Consider the following 17306-nt stretch of genomic DNA (forward strand, 5'->3'; position numbering starts at 1 on the left):
TTTATCCACTGATTGGTCCATCTATCACATCCATATCTTTCCAATTTAGACAAGGATGTTGTGCAGGACAGCGTCAAAGGCTTTGCACAAGTCCAGGTAGATAACATCCGTTGCTCTCCCCTTGTCCACTAATGTGGTGACTCCATCATAAAAGGTGACCAAATTTGTCAGGTATGCTTTGCTCTTGGTAACGCCACTGACCACCTCCCCATTTTCCGTGTGCCTTGGCAGAACCTTCAGGAAGATCTGCTCCATAACCTTGTCAGGCACAGAGGTGAGACTGACTTGAGCTCTAGCTCCCCAGGTCTTCCTTTTTTCCCTTTTTGAAAGTGGAGGATATGTTTCCTCTTTTCCAGTCAGTGACAACATCAGACTGTTAAGACTTCTCAAATATGATGGAAAGCAGCTTTGCAACTTCATCCACCAGTTCCCTCAGGAGGCACAGATGCATCTCATCAGGTCACATGGACTTGTGTACTTTCAGGTTCTTTAGATGGTCTTGAACCTGCTCTTCTCCCTCACCAGTGAAGACAGTGGCAAAAAAAGTCATTGAGTACTTCAAGCTTCTCTGTATCCCATCTGACTAGGTCTCCTGTTTCCTTTTGGAGAGGACCCACATTTTCCCTAGTTTTCCTTTTATCACTGATGTACCTGTAGAAGTTTTTATTGTTATCCTGGATGCCCCTGGCCAGATTTAATACTGTCTGGGCTTTAGCTTTCCTAAACAGATCCCTGGCTGCTCAGACAACTACTTTGTACTCCTCCCAGGTTGCCTGTCCTTGCTTCCACCCTCTGTAGACTTTGTTTTTACATCTAAGTGTGTCCAGGAGCATCTTGCTCATTCATGCAGGCCTCCTGGCATTCTTGTCTGCTGCCTTCTTTGTTGGAATGCATTGTGCCTGGGTTTGGAGGAGGTGATCCTTGAATTATTGACCAGCTTTCTCAGGCTCCTTTCCCCTTCAGGGGTTTTATCCCATGATACCGTAACAAGCAGACCCCTGAAGAGGTCAAAGTCTGCTCTCCTGAAGTTGACAGTAGTGAGCTTGCTTTGCATCCTCCTTGTTGCCGTAAGGGTCTTGAATTCAACCATTTCATGATCCGTGCAGCCAAGGCCTGCCCTTAAGCTTCACATTGTCCATCGTCCTTGTTGGTGAGAACAAGGTGCAGCATAGAACCTTCCATGTTCCTCTACCACTTGGAGAGGCAACTGTCATCAATGCATTCCAGAAACATCCTGGGTTGCTTATGTATTGCTATGTTGTCTGTCCAGCAGGGGACAGACTGAAGTCCCCCATAAGGATCAGGGCTTGTGTCTCTAGAGGGCCTTATACTCTCAGTCTTTCTGGTCAGGTGCCTTATAGCAGATCCCCAATCTAAGGTAAATTGTCACTGCCCTCCCTTTCATTCTGACTCAAACTCTCAGTCAGCTTCCCCTCCATCCCCAGGTGGAGTTCCATGGACTTCAGCTGGTCACTGAATAAGAGGGTGACACCCTCTCCTCTTCTCCCCTGCCCGTCCTTCCTAAAGAGCTTGTACCCATCCATTCCAATGCTCCAGTCATAGAAGTAATCTGACCACATCTCAGTGATGGGTGGGGCTAACATCATAGCCCTGCAGTCATGCATAGGTCTGTAACTCCTCTTATTTGTTCCCCATGTTATGTACAGACTCATTTAAGTTGGGACCCCACTGAAGCTGTCTTCCTGGCTGGGATTACATTCTCCTGCATTTTGTGTGTCATCCTGCTGGCCTGTGATCCTTCTCCAGGCCCAGGGAATCTGTAACTGGCACTAACCTCAAATATCAATGTGTAGAGCAAAATAATAGATTCAGAAAACATTAAAATTCTTACCAAGCAGTTAAGAGTGTAATGGAAAGTGAAAAAAATTTAAAATAAAACAGCACAGGTAAACATACCATCAGAAGCACCTAAAATTCTTTACATTTTCCCCAAAGACACTCTCTCATTGTCTAAGATTATCTGGCTTATAACTTTGAATTGATGGCTCATTATAAAGAGCAACAGCAGAATTTTTCCCTGAGTCCCCACATCTCTGAAATTGTATCAATTTCAGAAATCCATTCCCAGTTTTCATAATTCTCCCTCCAAATAATCACATATGTTTACTATATTTTTGGCAGGAAATGGAGTGAAATGAGCACATCCCCTGTGTAACACTGCCTTCAAACTTCATGACACATGGTAGGTCTGATGAGATACCAGGCCTCATCAGAGCAGTTTGTCCTTCCTGTAATTAAAATGATCTATGCATACACAAGCAAGGTGATCCAGAAGGGAGGAACTGGCCTCTAGACAGGATTTGGATTAATAATAATGTTCAGGAGTACAAAGCAAGTAAAATAGTAAAGAGAAAGTTAAAACTATTCATGCTGCAATTATAGTGGCCAAGAGAAAAATTAAATTATATGCAGAGAAGCCTAAGTCTCCAATTACCTACAAATGAGAAGCTGTAAAGTTCCCAAGTCTGAACACAACAGAAAAAAAAACCTCCTAATACCTCACGAGCAGCTCCAAACCGTACTGCAGGGAAATGGTTCTATATGCTCACAATGTATTTTCTGTATCTTTCTCCTTCCTTTGTTACCAAGAGCATTTTCACAAGAAAACATGACCTTTGATCAGTTCGGTGCTTATTCTCTGCTGGAAATCAAATTCCTCCACCTACAAAATCACAGTCACCACCAGAGAGGTGCCAGCCACGCTTCTCACTCACAGAAGGTGTGAGAGTGTTAGAGTACAAAAATTCAGTTGACATGCAAGTGACCCTTGTAATAAAAAAGGAAAGGAGGAGCATAGGACACATGAGGGTGGGGATAGAAAAAGCAGAGTTTTTCCAGCAAGTGTGATTTTCAAAAAATGCGATGAGGTGGCATTTATGGAACAAGCTGCCCTGCTTTTGGCTTTAAAACAACAGTTGGATCTCTCTACTCATGCATAATGCAGACAAGATACAATCTGTTTCTCCGTGCCACGAATCTCTTCACCCACTGACTAATCTGAATGACACCAGTGGAAATCAGCCATCCAGTGTGGCTGCCAAAACTATGAGAGTTTCACTGGCAGCCAGTTATTGAGATGGATAAATTATTTGGTTAGAAACTAATTACACACAGCCTGAGGGGCCCTGCAGTTTGTACTCTGTACAACAATGAAGAAAAATGGGGCTTGGCTCCACTGAGATCAGAAATCTGAAGTGCTGGATTGACTGTGGATCCAAGCCTCTCCTCACTGATGAAGAAACACTTCTGGGGGTATGAGAGTGGCCAACCTCAGCATCTCATCAGCTGGCAAACTGAACTACTACTGAATTAAACCCTGACCCACCTAAAGGCTATACAAAGTCTGGAATACAGGCCAAACTATCACACACTCTTCATATCAGGCAAGAATTAGAAATAAATAAGCAAGCAAATACACACTTGAGGAGGGTTTGAAGGACAGATACAAAACCAGAAGCATTTTGAGCTTACACAGATTTAGCTAAGTCCCTAAAAAAATTCACTAGAGCCACTCTTCTTATTTTACTGTGATACTCATCTGTTTTTTTCTTTTCTGCATCTTCTCTGAATAGTCAGGATTTTAGTAACAGAAATGTATAAATATACTTGGCTTCCTATGCAAGAAGGCAGGCTAAGGAGCCAAATTTTTTTTTAAATACACATTTGGTATTAAAAATAGAAACTTGCTTCAATTTGGTCTATCCACAAACAAGCTTCACCATCTCATGTAGAAATAAAACTCCGCGTTCCTCCAAGTAAAACGCTTGCATCTGTTACTAAACACATCTGTTTCTCTGCTTGATTTCCATTCATTATGGCTTACCACTACAAGTCCTGTTGTCAGAGTTCAAGGAATAGTGAGCTGGGCATCCACAGACAAACCCACCAACAGGGACTGCCAGGCACAGGTGAGAGCAGTGACCATTGCTCGAAGCACACTCATTCCAGCCTGCCTGCCTGGAGGAATGAAAGACCAAGATGTCCATAACATAATCCAAATGTCCTTGGATGATAGTTCGGTTCTGGCCACTGGTCTTGTTGGCTCGTTCAATGCTGCGCCGGCTCCAGTCTGTCCAATAAATGTAATCCTGGTACTGCGTCAAGCCAAAGGGGTGAGGCAAGTCATCAGCTATAATCTCACGGTCAAGGCCTGTTCCAAAGGAGAGAAAGAGCAGAATTACATGGAGACAAATGGGACACTGTTTAACACGGAAATGTTAACACATAATGCAAGTTACTAGAAGTAACAAACAAAAAGTAATTTACAAAAGTAAATTATAAACTCACGTATAATATTCAACATATCCTGAAGTCTCAGAGCTTATCACAGAAATGTGCTAATCCTGAGATTCACAGAAGAGAATGTGTTTTACTAAAAGAGAAAGTCTCTTTGAAAATTATCAGGGTTCTCAGATTCCGTCTTTCCCTTCTCTCTGAAAAAAACAGTTTCCCTCTGAAGTAGATGCAGGATCCTGAGACTGTATGCCCAGTTCAGCATCTCACACAACATTTGGCTCTCTACCTGCTGCTTACAGAGAGAGAATTATGAGCTTGTAACAAATTCTAAATTGTATTGTGGGAAAGTTTAAATGCACAAGGTTAAACTAACCTGTTTCTAGAATGCTGTAAGAGGAAGGAGTAATCAGAAATTCTAGGTAGGAAACAGTTAATTGTGTATACTATGGAAATGTTAAAAGGCCTTAAGAAGCAGGGCATGAGAGGGGATATTACTTCAACCATGTCATTTCAACCACTTCATCACCACAGGGTGTCCTGCTGTCTAGTCACAGAAAAAGAATGGGAGATTATGCAGCAAGAAGTCATTCCCTCTTTGCATAGAGAAGATGAAGGTGCACAGCCCTGCATTCTGACATCACTAGCCACAGGGAAGACAAAATTCTAATGCTGTGTCCAGTTTCACGGTACACAGCGGAACGCTGAGCTAGCCTCAAGTGCACACCAAAATACATAAGAGAGGCTTTTATATTACATATAATTCCTATAATGCATTTTTCTGTTTTGATATTTTTCTAGCTTTGTTCCACTATTGCAAACATACTGTTTAAAGTAGACTATCTCCTTTAGCCTTAAATATTGGCTAGTGAACACTAATCTGAAAAATCTGGAATACAAGGCAGTCTACTCCTGTGGGTGCCAAGAAGTTAAAAAAAAGATATTGTGCAAATCTGAGAGGGCTTAGGTCCTCACTACACCACCTGGGGACAGGGAAAGAATAAAACATTCTACCTCCATTTAGCTGTAATGACCAGTTAATAAAAAAAAAATAAATTCACACAGACCCCACTGTGAGAGAGAGCCCCACTGGTGACCAGTACTAGCCAGGAAAAGATCCGTAGTGTACAGGATGCTAGGGAAAAAAAAATGCCTGAACCCTAAGGCAACAAAGATTAAAAACCAAACGGTATTAAAATACATTGTGAAAAATGTCCAATAAGCTGTTTTCTTAGCTTTCTCTCTACCTTTCTACAGATGATGAAGTGTTTGTTAGGTATCTGCCAGTGCTCTTCAGAGCAGCAAAACAAGACTTAAAACCACTGAAAGCTGACAGGGTTGTCCTACATATAACTGAAAACATGTACAGTTTGTATAATTCTAACTTGTGAGCAACTATATCACCTACAAGGAAGTCGAGGCCTCACTACATGCTGTGTTGCATAAACATCAATTCTAGAGGCAAATGTTAAACACATGCGAGTTTCTAAAAATCTATTTTCGTCTTAAGATACGTATCTTGGCGATATTGAAGCAATAATTTACCACGGGGAAGTGTGAAAAAGCAGTAGCATCCCCACAGCACTGCCCAGAGCTCTGAGGCTCACCTAGCATGTTGGAGGATTCTATCAGGTTGGTATCGAGGTCGGTCCAGTACAGTCGTCTTTTGGCGTAGTCAATGGTTAGGCCGTTGGCACGTCCCACGTTCGGTACCAAAGTTGTCCGCTCAGTGCCGTCCATAGCAGCTCTATCAATCTTTGGTTTACCACCCCATTCAGTCCAGTACATAAATCTGATTAAAAGGACAAAAGAAAACAAACAAACAAAAAACCTCACACTTATCCAAAGAAAAACTCACAGGGAAAAAGAAAACAAAAATCCTTAGAAAGAGTAAGAGAGAAAAACAAGAGCTGTAAATCTGAGCATTTATTAAGCCCTTTTACAGCTAATGTTTTTTCAAAATAGAAGCAATGAAGCAAGACAAGTTTTCTCCAAATGCTTCCAACATTATTTTTTCCACTTGGAGCTGGAATTTCACCTGTAAGTGCTGCATAAAAGCATTTCCAATCTTAACTAATATACATGCATCAGTTAAGAGGGAAAAGTTTGGTAGCCGGGCACCTTCCTTTACACCTGGTTATCTAGCAAGGTATTTTCCATGGCATTTAGCTTCTGTTTCTATTCAACTGTCCATCAAACGAAGGACCACGAACAGGTTGATATGCAGGGTACTTTTGTTAATAGGTGCCTCTGCTCATCTCCACAAAACCAAGTCAACCAGCCATGTAACAGCATGTTATATTTCAGCCAAGGGCAGAGAAACACAAACTGTACCACGTTTCCACTGGAGTAAAAGTATGAACTGTTACACAGTCACATGCCAGATTATGCCTCCCTTGGAAGAAGCACAGACTTTCACATGTTACGTTTTCTTTAGGCACTGTAGAGGGCTGTATATTTGTCATTTGGTGTCAAGTAGTTAGTTGCTGCTTCCAAAATGTAGAGCCAATACCATTTTAAAAATGAGTCATAGCAGGCCAAGGTTTATGATTTTATCCTTTAATACCTCTAATAACAAACACCTGCAAAATGCTTTGCATTTCAACCAACAACACAGTGGGAAAGGTTATTTTAGAAACGGATAACTGGGGGGAGCTACTCTTTAGACAATAGAAATACTTGCAATTTTTTCTTAAAAAATTTCCAAGTATTTTATGCATGATTTTTGCGAGTTGTACACAGCATGGCCCTAAGTGTTAGAATTGCCCCCATGGTTGCACTGCCATGAGAATTTCCCCATAAAGTACAACATGGCTCAGCTATAAGACAAAAGGAAAAACAGACATTTGGGCTTAAAACTAAAGTAAAATTTTTTTTTGGTCTGTGGTGAAGAGACAAAGCACTGAATTGCAGTAATCCTCGGGAACAAAAACTTACTCCCTCTGTAAAATTAGAATAATCCATAGCAACCTTTTGTTACAACTGGACAACTGGATCCAACAACCTGGTCTTGGATACCCTCTGATGTACTTGTCCAGGCAATCCCTGGCATGTCAGGGCTGAACCCCATCTACACGTCCTACTGGGGGCAGTGCAGAACCCTGTTCGACTAAGCTCTGCCACAGTTGGAATGAAGCAGGAGGAATGTGTTCAAGTGCTGCAGACTTCTCTACATTGCTGTAACTCCTGCAGTGTCACTGGAAATGTGATGATTTCATAACACTTGAAAACAAAGTTCCCTTGTTTGTAAAATAAGAATAACATAATGCTGTTATAATCTCAAAAAGGCTTTGCAGTAATTAGTCAATATCAAATAAGCATTTCATGGTAGAACTATTTCAGAAGCTAAATAGTTTTGCCTTGCCTTGCTCCTTCCTGCCTACCCCTGCTGACTGCCCTACTTTTGCTATTACATTTGAATCCAACTAGGAAGTTTCTTCTCAGTAAATCTTTCAATCTGGTGATAGGTGGGCATAATTGTTTCTACTCTTTCTCTGTCCTTGTATCCCTTGTCCATATCAAGAAAAAAAGCTCCCTTATCTGAAGAAACAAACACCTTCCTTATTCTCAGACAATAAACTTCACTCCCCCACTCTCAAGTAAAATAATTTAATACCTTTATTGGATCCTAACTTGTGGTAAAAAGTATCTTCATTTGTAGAGGACAAATATTTTCTCTTCAATGTTATAGTTCTTTTCTATTAACTATTTCCATAAACCTAAAACTTCTTTGATTCTGTGGTTAATTAAAAAAATAAATATAAAGCTCTTTTTAACGAGCTGCTCAGATAAATTTTTTTTTGTAGTATTCTTAATGATTATTCAGAATGTTGAGAGCATATTCCTCCAACCTTCACACTCTAAATTACCAGGTTGTATTCCCCAGCTCAATTCTCTCAGGATTCACATGCAGTGCCTAACTAACATGCCCTAGAGGAAGAATTATGATGTTGTTTTTCACCATTCATGAACATCAAATTATATCAGCAAGTTACCCCTCAGCAGGATCCAATGCCAATGCCCGGGGACTGTCGAGATCTTTCCACACCAGCACTTGGCGATGCTGCCCATCCAGCTTTGACACTTCTATACGATTGGTTCCAGTATCAGCCCAGTACAAGTTCTTCCCCAGCCAATCTACAGCCATGCCTTCTGGGTAATCCAAGCCAAACTCCACAACATGCTCCAGTGCACTGCCATTCATAAACGCTCTGCTGATGGTCTGCAGGGATACAAAGATACACAGGCAAATTAGAAATTTTACCAGTCTGTCATTGGGCTGGTTGTCTTCTTTGTTGCATTTTAAACACTTTCAGATTTTAGGCATCTCATAGGAAAGAGCATCTTACAATATGCTACTTATTTGCAAGGCGAACAATGATGCTATTCAGAAGTAATGATTTACTGTACTCTATGAATCTATTCTGTGTCAATTACAATACCATTTCACTGGGCAAATAAATGGGATAACTAATCGGGTTCAATTAAGCAGTCTACATGCTAAAGTGACCTTAATAACTCAGTGCCAGCTTCGAGGGGGAAATATTTTGGCTCTCCCAGGACTATACAAAAGCATCAATGTTAACAGCACAGAACAATATTTAAAGCAGCCTCATGAAAAAGTTCAGGACAAAACAGCACATAGAAGAAAACAATCCAACAACCTATTAGCTCAGTAGCGTGAGTGCTTAAATACTGATGATTAAATTTAATTTCACTAAGCAAAATTTCTTCTTGGTCCTTTATTCAAAAGACTTCTTTTAACTCTTGCCATCACAGATCAGCCTATAATAGCAGATACAGCCAGAAGTATATTTTAATAATATATCAGAGTTTAGGCATTCCCTGATTTACTATGACCACTTAAAAGCCTGAAAATAAAGGAATAACCTTAGGATGGTATAATATTCTTTTTGGCAAACATGGGATTGTTTTCTGTGTCCTTAATACTCCTCTCCACACACACTCCTCATACCCATAACCCATCAGAAATTAACACAAGGCCTGATTTTCTATTTGTTTACTTCCAAGTTTGGATTCTACCCATTAATTATGCCAGTTTGTGACAGTACACATCAGGGAGTCTGTATCTCAGTCTTTATCTGTATCACTCTTAAAAACTGATCAGATAATTGCTTTATTTTTATTTCAAACACTTTTCAAACAACAGCCATGCCTAAAAAGTTCCGCCTATCTTAATTTTTAACTCATGATTCTTCATAAAAACTCTGCCTTTTTAACTTTTATGACTCTTCAGTTGCAAAGGTACATGATATTGTTGACACTGGTCTCAACCCAAATGCAAAAAATATTTATTTTAATAAAAATTGATTATTGGTGCTCACAATCCTGACTACATCTACAACCCATGAAAAACAGAAAGGATAACTAGACTCACTGATAATGGAGATAACAGACAATACACAAATTTCCATCACTCATTTAACCAAGACATTTAAATACCTATCTTCAATCTTTTCTGATTCATCAGTTTAGACCCTAGAACTGTTTTACAAAGCCTGTGGTTCATAACAGGTCTCACATGCAGTAGCTGTATAAATTAAGCAATAGGTAAGACTCATTTTCACTTCCTGACCCAAGAGCAGGCTTTCTCCATTAAATATATCTGACAGAACATTTGTGATCCCCAAAACCTTCTGCCATACAGCATTCTTCTCTGTTTGCAAATCTATCCTTTATGTGAAAATGTATACAACATGACATTATTAATGTCTATTACTATGCATGTACATTATTATTAATGTATACATTAGATATATAAGGAGAGAAGGCTGCTCATGCAACAAAAATGTATGCCATTCTTAGTTAGAACAAGGTCTTTTGCCCATTCCTTGAACCTTATAAATAGCATTTGTTGATGCATTCTTAAGTACCTCAAGAACTTTGTAACAACTTAATAGTCAATATGGTATAAACCTCTACCTTCAGGGAAATGTCAGTCCAGTAAATCCGATTGTCTGTCACATCAAAATCCAGAGCAGAAGCTTCCTTGACTCCAGTGAGTGGAATAGCAACATTGTTGTTGTTGGTTTCTAAAGAAATTCGTCTGATATCTGCTCTCCGAGAAAACAGCAGAAAAGCTTCTGGGACGATGCAGGTCTTCATGTCATTGATGAGCTCCAAGCCTATGGGGCAAGCGCAGCGAAGGCCCTGTGGTCTGTACAGGCAGAGATGGCTGCAGCCACCATTATCCTCTGCACAAGGGTTTGTACCTAAGCATGCAACAGAAGCAAAAAAAAAAATAATCACTGGACACTCACTTCAGCTGGAAGACGAAGCCAGTCCCCACGTGCATTGGTGATGCTATGGATTCTTTGAGAAATACATATAGTTTTTCATCTTTTATTCTCTGAATGAGCTTAGTTTTGTTCATTTCCTGCAATCTTTTAGAAAGGTGTTTGTCTGCATGGCTGGAAAGTCAGCACTTGTTTTCCTGACCTTATGAAACAAACCCAGCAGTGAGGAAAGGGACCCAGACTCCCAACAGCTCCCAGTTCACAATAGAAACACAAAATGAACGTTAACTACCTAAGTAAACAAGCATATGTTCTGCTGCCTTCTGCAGTGCTCTCATTTTGTTACATCCCACAGTGGTGTTCCTAGAGACGGAAAATTTGCAGATCTATTTTTATATCCATTCAACAGTCTCTTCTCTCCAGAATGCTAGTAAAGCAGCTCTTTCCACTGTTAACAGTGTCCCTGCACATGGTGGAAATCCATGTACTAAGAGAGGCCCAGCACTGCCAAGCTCAATTAGCCAAACAGTTAGAAAGAGAGCTGCACTTAAAATACATGTACCTTAGGGCATCTTGTTAATGTGGCAGCAGCAATGCAAAGATACACCTCAACCACATTTGATTAACTCCCTGGGGTACAATCCAGACATGGCAGCAAGAAGCTGCAAGCCCTATCCATATGGCAGACTATCCAACGAATGTGATGAGTTCTCTGCATGCCACAGTCACACTGCTACCAGTGTTTGCATAGCCAACAGTAGTAAATTTAAAGCTAGATCCTGCATCTTTACACTGCAGGACAGGAAGTACTTCTAGTTACTTTAAAATATGGTTTTGCAGTATTAACTTGAAAAGCACTGAACAGAACTGGTTAATTCCTAGCTTTTGCATACCAGGTGCACATGTTCAGATTGCAAGATGAAAAGCTGCTACAGCTGCAGCTTCATAAACAGCTGGGCTAATATAATAGCTGGCTGTTACAAAGGAAGATCTCATTTTCCATGATCCTTATTCTCCCCTTACTGGATCAAGGGCTGTTCAGACCTATGAGCTGTTTCAGTTCCCTAAGAAGCAGAAAATTACCCAGTCTGGGGGATGCCTGGTTGTGTTCCAGCTCATGCTTTTCCAAGTTAGAGAACTGAAGCACCTCACAAAGACCTCCCCCCATCACATCAAACTGCAGCTGCAGTTATCATGCAATAAAACTGGATTCTGCCCATTTCTAAAAACCTGACCTGGTATAAAGTGATACCTTTAGAAGAGCACTGCTAGAATTTTCCATTTCATTTCACTTGCCTGATTAGTAGTCTCACTCACCAATTATCTGGTGGACGTTTGTAGCTTTTAGGCCCATTAGATCTGGCAGTTGATCTATGATGATCTCTCTCTCTGCTGTTCGCTTATGCACGCGTTCAATACTGCGTCTTTGCCAGTCTGTCCAATACACGTAGTCTCCCAACAGTGTGAATCCAAAGATATGAGGCAGCTTGTCTTCCACCAGAACTCTTCTCCCAGTTCCATCAGCATTCATGACCTATGGATATACAGACATTTATTATGTACACAGAATAATTCTGTCACTCTTTATCAGAGATTAAATCAATAGCTGCTCCACACTTAGGCTTCAAATTAAAAAATAATCTCCTAGTCATTAAAATGCAATCAATGTCACACAGCACTGTAATAAAAAACCCTCTATATTTCTACAGGTACGTATTCCTAAAGCCATGAAGGATCCCCTGAGTACAAGGCTAGTCTCATGAACAGATCATAAGGTGAAATTATGACACAACATTCCTTACATCGTTTTACACAAATAAACACAAGCTTACAATGTCAAGGAGTCCTGACTCAGCATCTTGTAGACCACAGTCACTTCCAAGTGAGCTTTGCCCAGAGAGCACAAAGAGGAGGCACCACATAAATTCTGGGAGGCAAGCCATCGAGAGAATGTACAGAACACACCTATAGTCTCAAGTCTGAATAAAGAACCAGTTCGACACTGTTCAAAATTAAGTTCAGTATTTTCTGTGCGAGAAGGAACACTAACAGCCTGTAAACAATTGCATGCCTTTGAGATCAAGACACTTGAATTTACCGTGTCAAGTCTCCTCTACTGCTAAAAAGAAGTAATACCTAAGTTCATCAAAGAAGCATGGAGCAGATTAATTAAACATATGTATGCATGTTCAAGTCATCACATATCCTATGAATGCCAAGTATTATTATAATAAAGTACCACAGTGACAGGTGTAAGGAGAGCCCAGTATTTTAAGAAATGCTTAAAAATTATTAAACAATGCAATTTCATAGGAAGGTGCCTTCTGAAACATTTCTGCTTGTTTCAAGTTTCAGATTAAGTTTACAGCATGTATACTATCCTTCCAAAAACAGAGAAAAATCACCAACCTCAATGTAAAAAATTCTCCAAACAATGTGATCATAAAATTCAAGGTAGCACACTAATTCCTTAGTAATAAATAAAACATCCTTCCATCAAAGATGTCACAAGTCACGGACTGGTAAAATTGTGACTTTCTTTATCACTGTTTTCAAATCTCCCTCACTTGTCTTGGTGGAACTAAGATATACATCAGCAAGTTTCTATGATTTCCCGGTCTTCCTGTGGCTCAGACCCAAAGACTTGTGCAATGACAACATTTAAGATCAATTGGTTTAATAACTCCAGTTAAATAGATTATTTTTTTGTGGTCAAAAAAAATTTCTTAGTGCATGAAAAAGGAGAAGGCTAGTTTGGAGCAACTCATATGCAAGCACAGATGGGGAGGGAGGAAAGGAATAGAGAAACAAAACTGAAAGCCATACCTTTCTCAATATACTGTATAACGTGCATGTTAATGAAATATTGTTAAGTTCACTAAAAAAAGCAGAAGAAAATGCTATAATATTCACAGGAACTCAATTTCTCTGTAAACCTATTTCCTGTCATAAATTTCCTGACATTACTGCACTTACTCTCAGTATGTTAGAATGGAAATCGAATCTTTATGTGCACATTTCCTACAGAAAAATCAAAAGGGGCTCTGCCCACTTAGTGGTTTGTAGGAATAAGCCCCACATTTAAAAAAAACCCAAACAAATAAACAAAAAACCCCCACCAACATAACAAACTCATAATTACTCTGTGGAATTGGCTTACGAAAAAGTCTTCAATCTAGTAGCCTTTACAGCACAGTTCTACAAATGCACTAAGACACACACATCACAAAATAAGATACACATTTCTTAGTGAAATGTTTTTTCTCCTTGCATTCTTACTTGCAGCCTTTAGAAAGTCAAGTGCAATACTTGCAGTTTCACTTTGCATTATGGTGCATTTACCATCCTAAATGCTGTAACTTCTGTCCTTTACACTGGTAACCAAATAAAAACATAGGTTTTTGTATCACTGATTGTTTAGCTGGGCACAGAGCCCAGCACAATTGCCTAATTTCTGGACTTCCTTTTGAAAACAAGTCCTGCTATTCCATTTATTCTACTTCATAAATTTTCAGCATTTGCTGGCTCTCTCAGTTCCTAGCAGCATGGCTCCTACATGGCTCTGATAAGTGACAGACTAATGGTTAACTTTAGAACCAGGGACACAGATTTAATATCTGTAAGATTAACTGTGAATTACAGTCCTTAAGCTCTCTATCCCTTCAAGAAACCACCACAACCAATGCTAAGCAAAACTGGTGACCCCCTTCTCTAACTGTGAGTCACTTTGCATTTCTGCAATTACTTGTTTCCCCCCTACCCTAAACTACAGAGATTAGCCATTTGCTTGCTACTAATTAGTATTCATAAATAGCAATTAGTGCTTGCTAAGCAGACCCAACAGATACACAGAATGGATGGTATGTTGCAAAGCAAATGGACTAAAATCATGCAGTAATAACCACCAAAACATCACTATAACAAAGCAGTACCTTTAGATACTACACTTTTTGCCTTGCACTTACTAAAGGAAGAAACTTCTGTATTTAAGAAGTGCTTAACTACTGGCAAAGAGAATTAACTGGAAGGTGCATGGTGTGAGATTAACTTTTTTTGGCTAACTTTAAAAGGGGAGCTGTTCAAATAAGCTTCCTCTTACAATGAAAGTTAGGGAGAAGGGAGGACTTAAGGAATAAGTATCTGTTGTTAATTAATTTTTGTTTTGCCACGTTTGGGTTATTTCGAAAGACAGATTTACATCATGTAGTCAAAACAGATGCATATCTGAAAGCACTTATACCTGCCACCCTACCCCCACTGCAATCTTACCTGACCCCATCTGTGCAATATTACTATCAACAGCTGCTGGGTACCACCATATGAATAGTTCCATAGTACCAAGCTGCCTGCAGTCATTTTGATTGCATTTTGGAAGATTTGAATTGAATTTCATCAATAGGCTACAGAACCAAGGAGTCTGGTGTAAGGTAGAAGCAACAACAGATAAAGGGATGAATGCATATGAAAAACAATCACTAATTGAAATAAATTTCAAAGGATTTAAGCATAATCTTTTCACATACTGAAATTTGGGTGAGAACTGGTTCCCAGCCAATATTGCTTTATACATTCCTTCCCCTTCTCCAGCCTCAGATGGATCAGTTTATCACAGAGAAGCCTATTCCCACTGAACCCCCCCATACAAAAAAACCCCATCTTCTGCTGCTATGAGGGAGCATCTCCAGTGGTTTATGTTGCTTTAACCACAATGTGGTGTGGGTTTCATATTCTGAGGCCATTCTGAATACTGCAAACCACAGTGAGAATACAGACTACAACAGGAAACAGATGTGGTGCAACCACAAACACTACCTTTACTGAAAGAGCGAGTAGTTGCATGAAAAAAAAAGAAAAAGAAACTACAAAAATCAAATGGACTCAGAAAAATTATCAGGTATCCTGCCTGTAGAATAAAGGGTTTGCTTATCATAGGACAATAATGAATGGAAACCTATGGCCTCAAACACAGCTTATGTAAAACAAATTAATTAATGCTGAAAATGTGGTTGTATTTTAAGATGCTGTACCTAATGGTCAACAGGAATAATAAAATAACAATTTTGAAGTATTACTTCTATTACGAAGTTACAGGCTGGATTGCACAGTGATATGTTCTAAGGGTCTGTCTTATTGTCAGATACGCTGAATTCAATTCACTCTTGAATACCAGTAATAACTGTGATAAATAGGCTAATGAAGTGATTCTACCTTTTTCACAATGCAGGATTTGAATGTATGTCAGTTTACAGTTGTAGTTTGATAGCTTTAGGTCTAGAACTCAACCATTATACCTATTCCAAGCTCTCATTAGAGCTCATGCTGGAACCCTGGCAAAGCTATGCAGACTAGCAGTCCACTCAGGTCTAGCAGAGACCAAGAAAAGTGGCAGTAGAGACCAGAGGTACACTAACTTACACCACAGCACTGAGGAATTTCTAATATTAGAAGCGTCTGCCCCTACTGGGCCATACTTAGATCAGTATCAAACATAAAGAGTCCCGGACAGCATGCGGGCTCAAGAAACAACACACTTCCAGATGCAAACCTGAGACTGTCAAACCCAATATGATTGACTCATAATTAACCTAGTGCCATAAGCAGGGTGACAGTGTGCAAACTGTTACTGTCCATCTTTACTCATGAGTACAGTTCAATTTTTTATTCTGTAGAACCAAAGAATCACAGACCAGCCCAGCTTGGATGGGACCTTGAAACATCACCTGGTCCGACCTTTTGTGGGAATGGGAGCCTAGATGAGATTATCTAGCATCCCACTCAGTCACAACTTGAAAACTTCCAGTGATGGGGACTCCACCACAAGTCTTATGTGGAGGTTGTTCCAGCGAATGATTGCTCTCACTGGAAAATACTTCCTTCTTATGAAACCTCTCCCAGTGCAACTTGTATCAGTTGTGCCTGTCCTCTCCATGTGGCTCCTAGTGAAGGAAAAGCCTCCATCCTCCCTGTAGCTTCCCTTTAAGCACTGGAAAACTGCTGGAGGGGTCCTCCCTGAGCTGTCTCTTCTCCAAGGAGAAAAGACTTAACTCCTGCAATCTTTCCTCACAGGACAGGTTCTCCAGCTCTTTGGTCATCTTTGTTGCTCTCCTCTGGGTGCTCTCCACTCTGCATCTTTTTGAATTGTGGGGACCAGAGCTGGACGCCACACTCTAGGTGCAGCCTAACAAGCGTTAAAGAAATCATGGAATTGTCAGAGTTGGAAAAGACCTCTACAGATCATTTAGTCCAAGCAGGATCACCTGGAGCACATTACACAGGACTGCATCCAGGTGGGTTTTTAGTATCTCCAGAGAAGGGGACTTCACAACCCCCTGGGCAGCCTGTTCTGGTGCTCTGTCACCCTCATAGTAAAGAAGTTTTCCTCATATTTAAATGGAGCTTCCTATGTTCCAGCTTGTGCCTGTTGCCCCTCATCCTATCACTGGGAACTACTGAAAAGAGTCTTGCTACATCCTCCTTGCACCTACCCTTTAGATACTTCTAGGCATTAATAAGGTCTCCCCTCAGCCTTCCTTTCTGCAGGCTAAAAAGTCCTGGCTCTCTCAGCCTTTCCTCATACGGAAGAAGCTCCAACCCCCCAGTCATCTCTGTTGAGTAGAGTGGGATGATCATGTCTCTATCTGTGTTAGAAATGTCCTGTGAACACCCAGGATCTGATTTGCCTTTGTTGCTGCAACAGCCCACTACACTCATGTTCAGCTTGTTGTCCACACAGAACCCAGCCTGTACTGGGCTCCTGGGTTATGTCATCCCAGGTGTAGGACCTTGCACTTATCT

At 40.3% G+C, this 17306-nt stretch overlaps 1 protein-coding gene across 1 annotated transcript in view; it reads right to left on the reverse strand.

Moving 5' to 3' along the window:
- Positions 1 to 17306, reverse strand: part of LRP6 (low density lipoprotein receptor-related protein 6) — a 106531-nt gene that overhangs the window by 23046 nt on the left and 66179 nt on the right. Inside the window, 5 exon segments of the mRNA XM_010002976.1 lie at positions 3845 to 4171; positions 5862 to 6046; positions 8250 to 8476; positions 10198 to 10487; positions 11829 to 12045. Of these exon segments, the coding sequence (XP_010001278.1) occupies positions 3845 to 4171; positions 5862 to 6046; positions 8250 to 8476; positions 10198 to 10487; positions 11829 to 12045 (1246 nt within the window).

The sequence above is a fragment of the Chaetura pelagica genome, unplaced genomic scaffold (assembly GCF_000747805.2).
Source record: "Chaetura pelagica isolate M959 unplaced genomic scaffold, ChaPel_1.0 scaffold117, whole genome shotgun sequence".
NCBI classification, from domain to species: domain Eukaryota; kingdom Metazoa; phylum Chordata; class Aves; order Apodiformes; family Apodidae; genus Chaetura; species Chaetura pelagica.